We start from the raw sequence: 10,484 nt of genomic DNA on the forward strand, positions 1-10,484 counted from the left end.
ATTATTTGAACACGTCCACATTCTATAAATATAAAAATATGAGCAACATGCAACATTCAAATTTAATTAAACTATTCTAGTTGAGCTATTATTATCTATAAATTTGTCTTTAAAAAAGAATTCTGACAAAAATAAAGATACAAATAGTGAATAATAAAATATAAAAAATAAAGAAAAATAGAAGACAAGAGAATGTTTTGTATCCCACATAGGAAAAAAGATGAATAAATATAAATATGTAGTTATAAAAGAAAATACTTCAACATATTTTGTCCCACATTGAAAGTGAAACATAAAATATTCAATGTCTCTATAGAAGAGAAACAATCAAGAATTGTTTCTTAAAATTCATAGGTTATGAAATTCTTGTAGTATTTATTTATTTGTGAAAATTGATTTTTAAATATAAAAATTACTCTCTCTGTTCCCTCATAGTTGAGTCATTTTTCCAATTTGGTAAGTTTCCTCATAGTTGAGTCATTTCCATATATAGTAACTTTTTTCTCTTTCTTGCTTTTTTTAATCTATTTATTTAACACACATCATTCATTTCTTAAACTCTGTGCCTAAAAGTTTTGCCTCAACTATAAGGGCACGGAGGGAGTAATTTTTATAATAATAAATAATATTTTTAAAATTTTATTTGAACCGGCGGTTCTGGTTTAGCATTTCATTAAACCTGAACCGAACTGTGTGACTGCTGAACCGTCCAGCTGTTTGGAATTGTTGGTCCGGTTTGGTTTGTGCAAGCAAATCTATGTGCACAGTTTAAGGAATAAATATGAATTGAGTTAAGTAGAAAAGAATAAATTAGATAAATAATGAGAACATAAAGTATGATAAAATAAAATAAAAGATTTCTAAGTGTGTTAGATTTTGTCATGAGAATCAATCAATGACTAATGTGCTAGACTTATCCCACGAACCAATCTAAATTAATTACTTAATATTATTTTTATTCCATTAGTTAATATTTGTCGAAGGAAGTAAGGAATGAATCTCACCTTCCACTAAGATCAGCCTCATTTCCATATTATGTTATTATGTTATTTTAGCATTTTGTCACTCTCTTGTTAGAGACTAGGACCAACATTTACCTCATGATGACTCAGAACATTTAAAGTAGAAGCAATTGGCTTATCATTGTCGATTAATCATATTAATTCTTATGTTGTTGTGTGTATCCAATTATATTAGGAAGATTGCTAATAGGTTGCGTTGACAAAGCCACGTGTCTAGGGATGCCCTAACACGCATTAGATAAATTATCTTACTTAAATATTCCATGACATTGCATCTAATAATTGAATACTAGTATTTTAAAAACAGTAATTTTATAATTTCCATGACATGGGGTCGCAGAGTTCTGTGTTTTTAGTGTCATCTAGTGAGCCCGAAAATGAAGTACGCCATCTAATGAAAACTACTCCAGTTGGGTAAATAAACTCGATTTAGCTTTACTACATATTGGTGTCATAGTCTCTAAGAAGAGTGTGACAAAATTGAGTAGAATGATTAGTTAATAATTTCAAAAAGTGGGCCATAATTTAAGTGAATTAATCAAGTCAAACACATTAGTATATATGAGAAGAAATCAATCCATTTATGCATACGCAGATTTTACGCTGTCTCGGTATTAAAATATGTTGCCACATCCTCACGTGGAATATCATATTCGTCGTACATCGCATGGCTTACTCTTCCAATCTTCACCTGAATTTGAGCTTATTTTCAATAACCAAACAGTACTATCATTTCTAAACTGAATCAATTCTTTTTCATTTATTCGTGCTACCGATGCCGTTTGACGGATCCGCGGAGGATCCCGAGAGGGCTTCCTCGATCGAGAAGCGCCGCTGCCATGGATCGGCCTGTACGTTGCCGCCGCTTCTCTCGCCTGCGCCGCGGCGATGGCGGCCGACACTCTCCACGGTCTCTGGCGGAAGAAGCACTGGTTTCCGTCGCGATACTTCTCGATCAACGCAACTTCATTCACGCTGCTCGCGGTCTCGATGAAGCTGCCGGTGGATCTCAGCACTCGGATGTACTCCGTCACCGACCGCCTCGCCAAGATCAGCAGCCTCATCTTCATGTCCACCGCCATGGCCAGCCTCCTCACCTCGCTCGGCTCCATGAGCGATCAGGATGTGCTGATGAATGGTGCATGAAAAGGAGTAGAGTTTGTTGAGGCAGTTAGATTTGGTTAAGTGCAGTTAAAGGAATTAGTTAGCAGCAGAATTAGCTAGTTAATTAGGTGGTTATTAAGTAAAATAGCTAATCCTCTATAAATAGCATTGTACTTTTCTTCAATAGGTAATCAATTAATGAAATGGAATATCGTTTTCTCTCTTATCTTCCTCTCTCAATACTCTGCAACTTCCGGTGAATTCTCCGGTCAAGTTCCGGTGCCTTCCTCGGTGGCTGTTCAGACCCCAGCCGCCCTAGTCTGCACCAAGTGGTATCAGTTACCTTGTTCGATCCCTATCAATGTCGATCCAATCTCAATCGGCAGATCTGCTGCGGGTAGAGGAGACATTTCGCAACGCTATGGGCGATTTGTTCTCGAGGCTCGACGAGTCAATTCGGAGGCGTCATCAAGCTGATCGCAGGTACGATCGAACCTTGAAGGAGCTGCGGGATGATTTCCCTGCTCTGGATGTTCAAAACACTGCGTTGATGGCGAAGTTTAAGGCTGGTAGTGGAGGCAATTCTGCGGCTACTTCGATCGGATTAAACGTGCGTGCTCAATGCTTCGCGACACACCAATCCGAGCCGAAGGATAAATCGGTGGAGGAATGTATACCACGTTTCCCGGCAGAAATCAGTAACTTCATTGCTCGGAATGTCCAGAAATCAGCTTCTCCAATGCTTCCCCAAAATCTAAAAAAAGGGGGAGAAATTTATGTTGGAGTGTATCACAAATTTTCCAGAATTGAAGCATGCCAATAGTAGCCCCTATTTCTCCAATCCAATGGACGAATTAAGGAGCCTAAAACAAACAGGTATGGTTTCCGACTACTACGATCGTTTTAATATGTTGCTGGAAAAGGTTGGCTACATAGAAGACCATTATGCTGTGTGTCTTTTTGTTAGTGGACTGAAGGATCCTATACAAAAATTGGTTAGACTGTTCACGCCTAAATCACTTGCTCACGCACTTTCCTTGGCTCGATTACAAGAGTCTTGTGTGAATTTTAGAGGAAATTATTATGCTAATCTTGAAGTAAAGGAGGAGGTAGCGATAGAAGACACTGAAAAAGAGACGAGGATGATGAATTCGACACAGACTGTGGAAGTGATGGAGAGGGTTTGGATGGAAGAGACTGAAAATGAGACGGTGATGATTTCCGAAGAGAGGGAATTAACAACTGGATGTGGATATGAGAATGTGGAAGTATTTGAGGAAGAGGTGTGGATGGAAGAGGCTGCGCAGGAGACGGTTGTGATGAAGTTGCAGGAGAGTTCTAGTCATAGTGAAGCACAACCAGCTGGAAATCTTGGTGAAGTACATACAGCTGCAAGGAGTCAGTCTCCTTCAGAGGTGATAGGGAAGAGGAACTTCGAGATACAGTCAGTTAAACAAGAGTTGATATCTCATGAATTGGCATATAAAATCACTACAGGATCAAATGAAGACATGTGCAATGAGGAGATTGCTGAGACGGAACAAGGGAAAGAAACTGCAGCTGCTATTGCTGTGATAGAACACATTGCATTAACAGGAAGCCTTACATTGGCAGAGGTGAAAGAGGCCAAAATGCTGTCAGAAGAGACCGTGAAGGAGGAGGAATTCTCACCTGAAGGCAGCCATGAGTTGATGAGTACAACACATGAGCCTAAGAGAAAGCAATACCTTGGGGATGTGACAATAACAAAGGCTACGAGCCAGAGGGAATTTTTCCAGCAAGGTCACCATAAATATTGGGTGTCATTCTTGATTCGAATGAAAGGAGATGAAGGTGTTTGTATTTCTCCATGGCACCGGTCACTCTCCATAAGAAAAGTTTGCTCGCTGAATCTAAACTTGCTGGGTTCTTTACCCCTTGAGGAGAGTAACAGATTTTTCTTTCCATCACATCACAAGGGAGATGTATCTTCCTTTGGTCTTTTGGTATGGGTGCTTCTAACTGGGAAGAGTCCATATTCACACAATTGGGGGATAGTTGAGGAGCCAAGGCATCGCACAGAGCGACTACTTCAAGTTGCAAAGGAGTACTTCTACGAAACAGAGAGGTGTCTGGTGTATTTGTTGCGAATGTTTGGGAATGATATGGAATCTCTCCGTATTGCTTGTGGTACTAGCTTCAATGAGATGGTTGATTCTGGCTGTAAACCGAATATCGTCACGTATGGGATCTTAGTCGACATCCTCTGCAAGGCGGGACGCCCAGACGAATCAGCTGGAGTTGTAAATGAGATGGAGTTGAGAGGCTGTCAGCCAACATCTTTTATCTATAGTGTTCTGATTCATACATATGGGATTGAGAATAAGATTGAGGATGGCATTGATACATTCCTTCAATTGGAGAGAAATGGGGTGAAGGCTGATGTGGCTGTGTATAATCCCTCGATCAGTGCTTTCTGCAAAGTGAACAAGCTCGAAAATGCCTACAAAGTTGTGGATGAGATGTACAAGTTGATTGGCCGTTGGAAGACGGATTGTTCAAAGTTGCTCCACAGAAGACCATTCTTCAAGCTCTCGAAGGTCGTTCTCGAATTCGGGAATCGTATGAATGAGGGAATCGAACAAGCTCTGCATAAGATTGAAGTACCAAAGCATCGTACTGAGCGTGTCTTTCGGGTTTTCAAAGGAATGTTTCAACCTTTTGTTGAAGGAAATATGCATATACCAAACCTTGAGGACAAGGTTATTTGAAGGAGGGGAGATTTGGTGCATGAAAAGGAGTAGAGTTTGTTGAGGCAGTTAGATTTGGTTAAGTGCAGTTAAAGGAATTAGTTAGCAGCAGAATTAGCTAGTTAATTAGGTGGTTATTAAGTAAAATAGCTAATCCTCTATAAATAGCATTGTACTTTTCTTCAATAGGTAATCAATTAATGAAATGGAATATCGTTTTCTCTCTTATCTTCCTCTCTCAATACTCTGCAACTTCCGGTGAATTCTCCGGTCAAGTTCCGGTGCCTTCCTCGGTGGCTGTTCAGACCCCAGCCGCCCTAGTCTGCACCAATGAACGTCACCGCTTTAGGCATTTTGGTGATTACGGTGGTAGTGAATGTGGCCATACAGGTCATCCAGATGCACGCTTATTTAGGCAACAGGCTAGGGTTTCATGAGGAGCTTTTGGGGACTGTGTCGATGTTGTTCCTCCTTCTCATGTTTGTTTCCGCGGCGGTCATGATTCCTTCTATGAAACGTTATCTGGAGACGAAATATCACGAGATGCATCGATCTGCTTTGATTGAGGATGAAATTTATTTGGAGAAAGTGATCACCGTTGATAAATTGAGAGTGTTGGTGAAGAAATATTGGATGATGGCAGAAACTAGCAATCCTCAGTTCGTGATTGCTCGTTCTGTGACGTGCACCACCTCTGGAATGTTGAGCTTGATGATCTCTCTGGTTTTGGTGGAAGTCGAGATTCGGATGGCGATTGGGTTTGGTTTGCTGCAGCACTCGTTCTCCAGCTATGGATGGTCAACCAAGTTTGTTCTTATAGCTCAGAGTGCCGGGGTAATCGTTGGCAAGATTGCTCCCGCGTCAAGATGGTTCGTTGCTGTGAAATACAGCTCGTTGAATCAAAGCGGAAGGAGTTTTGGAGATGCAGTGAGTGTTGAGGAGTATTGGACTCAGAAGATGGTGGAGTGGAGGCAGAGCTCTTTGTCTTTCCAAATTCGACATTTCAAGAGCAGGAAGCTTGTTCATGATTTGAGAGCTTTGTTTTTGAAGTCTTGCATTTCTGTTCAGCGTCTGGTTGTTCTTGCTAGCAAACTAGTTCTTCTCATCTCTATCTGTTTCACTAGCCCAGCGATTTCGTGCGTTGACTATTTCACGAGGCTGAAGAGGCAGAATCGCGTAGCGCACTCTGCATCCTCGCATGGGCCAGAGGTCTCGGAGAAGGTTGATTCCGTGCTGGATTTGAGCCATTATGTGATGCTGCTGGAAGGGGAACTAGAGCTTCCTGCAGAGACTCTGGAGAATATCTGCAAAGAAATTGATCAAGTTATTCATAAAGGCAAGTTGAAAAGGCCCAAGAATTTGCTCAAACTGCTCTCCAAATCTTGCATCTTCAAAGGAGTTGGGGAATTCGACAGCAGTCAAGTTCCAGCTCTGCATTCTCAAGATCTTCCCTATTGCTGGTCTCTACCTGTGGTGACGCTGGCTTGCATCGCGCTAGCTCTTCCCAATGTTGAGAAGAGCAAATCGGATGGCCTGCTGAGCAGCGTGACTGAAGGGCTTCGCCTCGTGAAGCTCGTGGACAAGACCATGGATAGATAAGGCGGTCTGGCAAACATAAGAACCGCTGCAGATGTGGTGTGGGTGAAAGTGGAACTTTACCACAAATGGCAAGACGAAGATCTTCGCGAGGCGTCTGTTAAAGGAAAAAATGCTGCAGAGATACTACAAGAGCTCATCTATAAAGCTGAGAAGACTGTGCTCGAGTTCCAGAGAAACGCCCGGGACTGCCTCATGAAGAATCCTCTCAACTGGCCTGCTAATGTCATTGCATCTAACGCGATGTATAGGATGTCAAGAACAGTCTTGCTCAACCATGGAGGCTGTGAAAACGACGAAACAGATGAGGCCTTGTTCGACAAGCTGTCTTCCATGATTGCAGATATATTGGCGGCATGCCTTACCAATCTGGCTCATGTGATAACTGTCAAGTGTCACCACAGTGCCATTGAGGTCAGGGAGAAAAGCGTGCGTAAAGCAGCTATGCTTCTGGGCGAAACTGAGGAGATTTTGGCGCTTCTCCAGCAACGACAAGTGCCAATACTTGCGCCTCGGAAGGCAACGGATATTGAAGAATGGCGCGCAGGAAAAGATAGAAAAACAGAGCTCCATTACTAGGCCTAACTAAGAGAGAGCTCGGGATGACCGTGTGAACGTGAAAGTCGAGTTATGATATGAAAGTAGTGATGTTATTGTTCTGGCTTCTGCAAGAAGTCTGCTATCTGCCACCATCATCCTAGTCATGTTGTAAAATGTAAATCATGATTTTCATTTGAAGTCTGTTAATAATCTCGTCTTTGATTATTGAACAATCAATGGTATGAGCAGCAGACACTGCAATTATTGGTTGATCAATTATTTTTCCGACAAATTATGGCATGCCAATCATGCTTGAACTAAAACTGGATAAGGATCCAACATTTCAGCCCAAAAATGGATCTTGATAAGTTTCCATATTTGGAACATGAACTGCTTACATTGATTAAACATAGACTTGACTTGGTCATAACTGTGAAAGATGATCAAAATGGCACTGTTCACACGGCAGTCAAATTTCAAGAACTTGACTCCATATGAACAGAAATTCAAATTTCAATTCAGTATACCCCTTGAAAGTTGGCTTTTCCTTGAAGAAGATGAGAATCACTTTTGACTTCTATTCGAAGAGATTAGGTGGGACAGTAACAATTACTCCTCTAGTTGCAACCTGAATGAAACCAAGTAGGACAAAAATCAGATTAATTTAATAATCCAATCATTTTAAATGGCACGTCCTTGACATCGTTAGCCTAATATTGTTGACTACTATTTCTATATCCAAGTTGAAGATTCCAGTTTGCATTATTCACACACTTCTCCCTCATTGAGGGACCACCAAAAAAGAAAGGGAGAGATCCAAGAAACATCAGCTCTAGCAATCTCAGTTGGTAAAAGCAAAAGGTTTTGTTGACAATTCACATCAAGGAGATCTGCAGACAATGCCGGGAGAAGCATCGGATATCGAGAGGAAGCTAGAGGCGCCGATGCCATGGATAGGCATGTATGTCGCCATGGCCTCCCTCGTCTGTGCTCTTGCAATGGCAGCTGATACCATCCATGGATTCAGAGGCAAGAAGCACTGGTTGCCGAGTAAAGTCTTCTCGCTCAACGCAACTTCCTTGACGTTGCTAGCTGTGGCCATGAAGCTGCCAGTGGATCTCACAACTCGGATGTATGCTGCCACGGATCGCCTTGCGAAGATTTGCAGCCTAGCCTTCATGTCAACTGCTATGGCCAATTTCATGACCAGTTTAGGATCAATGGAGGACAAAGACATGTTGATGAATGTGACTGCTTTAGGCATTCTTGTGGTCACAGTTGTGGTGAATTTCATTGTTCAAGTCATCCAGATGAGGCAGTTTCTTCGCGGGAGAAAAATGTTTTGTGAGGAGATCACCGCAGCTGCTTTCATGCTCCTCTCACTTCTCATGGTCATATCTTCCGCTGTGATGGCCCCCGCCACTAAGAAGTATCTTGAGTCCAAGTACCACGAGATGATGAAGATGGCCTCGGACGAACAAATCCTGGAGTCGATGGAGGAGGGAGATTTCATGTTTGATAAACTTAGGAACATGATCAAGAAATATTGGGTGATGGCTGAAACCAGCAGTCCTCAGTTTGTCATTGCGCGGTCCGTTACCTGCACTGCTTCTGGTATCATTTCTATGCTCACTGCTGTTCTCGTGGCGCAAGCTGAGATCAGACTGGTGATGGAGTACAAGGGAATCGACATAGCTGCCTCCACGTATGGATGGTCAACTAAATGGATTGTTCTTGCTCAGTCGTTCGGGGTGGCAGTGGGGGCGGTTGCCCCTGCAATCAGGTGTTTCAACGCGATCAAGTTCAAATGCTCGGAGAATGTGAGCCGGGGCTTCAGAGACGAGTTCAAGATCGATGCTTACTGGATACAGATGATGGTGGAGTGGAGACAGAGCTCTCTGCCTATGCAGATCAGAGACAGAAAGTGGAGGAAGTTTCTTCACAAAACCAAAGGCCTAATATTGAGCTTTCTTGTAAGAGTGCAGATTCTGATAGTTCTTTGTAGCACAGCACTTAGATACATATTTTTCTGCTTTGCAACTCCATGCTTCCACTGTTTGAAAAGATTGAAGAGTATATTCAGCTCGAGGAAATCACAAGTTCATGGGATTTCTGGATCACAGCAAGAAATTCTAGACCTGAGCCGTTATGTTCTGCTGCTCGAAGGTGAGGCCGAGCTTCCTCAGAAAATCCAAGTGAACATATGTGAGGAAGTGGACAGACTGGTGAGGACCGGGAAGAAGCAGCAGCCAAAGAATCTCCTAAGCCTGCTTCACAAAGTCGGAAACTTCAAAGGGCTGAGAAAAGTCGACAAGAACCAAGTTCCGAGCCTGCATTCTCAAGAGCCTCCCAAGTGCTGGTCTTTGCCTTTGGTGACACTGACAAGCATAGCTATTGCACTTCCTAACATCCCAAAGAAGGAGGTGAGCTGGCTGCTGCGGAGCGTGGATGAAGGGCTGTTCTACGTTAAGCTCATCGAGAAAACACTTGACAAGAAGGGGAATCTAGTGAACAGCAGAAATGCAGCAGATGTGATTTGGGTTGGAGTGGAGCTGTACCGCAAATGGCAGGATAACGATCTCCAAGAGACGTCTCTCAAGGGGAGGGACTCAAAGGAGATGCTACAGGAACTGTCGAAGCAAGCAGAGCAAGGCATTGTGGATTTCAAGAGAGAGGTGAGAGATTTTGTGACGGAAAACCCCCTAAACTGGCCAGTTAAGGCCATTGCTGCAAACTCAATGTACAGAATCTGCCAGAGGCTTCTCAAGGCCTATGAAGGCGATCATCTGCATGCGGACGAGAGACTTTTCCAACAGTTGGCCAACATGATAGCAAATATACTAGCAGCGTCGCTTACCAATCTGATGCGCGTTGTGATCATCAAGTGTCACCAGAGGGACATCAAGAAGAAGGAGAAGAACGTGCGCGAAGCAGCTCTTCTGTTGGGGGAAACAGAAGAGATTCTTCAAGTTCTTCAGCAGCACAGAGCTACAACAAGAACGGATCCTGATGAATCGGAGTTTATTGAAAAATGGTGTAACTTGTTGATCAAGAGGAAAGTTTAGAGTTTTACATCATTAAATGTTTAAACAAGGCCTCATTTTGTGCAACTTGGAATATGTTGTTGCATCCAGTTGAAATCTAGGATGATATTGTTTATCAACAAATTTGGCATCACACACACCAGAGATTTTTAATGTGGTGAAACTTCATTCCACTTGATATGAAGTACTAATGTGAAGTTTTGGTTAGAGTTTACTTCAGTACTTCATATTTTAGTCAAGTCTGAAAATTGGACTTTTGCGGATTCAATCACACAACCAGAGCATATATAATCCAATAGTAGTAAATAGAAAGTGATACTCCTCACATCATGTTCAATTTGTGAGTATGATGCACACAAAATTTTACATATTCTTACAGAGATGTTTTCTTTCGTTATTTATGTATGAAATTTCAATTTGTGTGACAACGAGTATGCAAATTGTGAAGG

At 42.2% G+C, this 10,484-nt stretch overlaps 2 protein-coding genes across 2 annotated transcripts; both read left to right on the forward strand.

Annotated features, from left to right (window-relative positions):
- The first annotated feature begins 5,185 nt into the window (after positions 1–5,185).
- On the forward strand, positions 5,186–6,454 carry LOC121781429. Its single transcript, XM_042179167.1, has one exon. The coding sequence runs from the start codon at positions 5,186–5,188 to the stop codon at positions 6,452–6,454; it is 1,269 nt and encodes a 422-aa protein (XP_042035101.1).
- Positions 6,455–7,890: 1,436 nt separating this feature from the next.
- LOC121781430 lies at positions 7,891–10,056 on the forward strand. Its single transcript, XM_042179168.1, has one exon. It carries the CDS (start codon positions 7,891–7,893, stop codon positions 10,054–10,056), a length of 2,166 nt encoding a protein of 721 aa, XP_042035102.1.
- The last annotated feature ends 428 nt before the right edge of the window (positions 10,057–10,484 follow it).

Source organism: Salvia splendens, chromosome 20 (genome assembly GCF_004379255.2).
Source record: "Salvia splendens isolate huo1 chromosome 20, SspV2, whole genome shotgun sequence".
Classification (NCBI taxonomy): domain Eukaryota; kingdom Viridiplantae; phylum Streptophyta; class Magnoliopsida; order Lamiales; family Lamiaceae; genus Salvia; species Salvia splendens.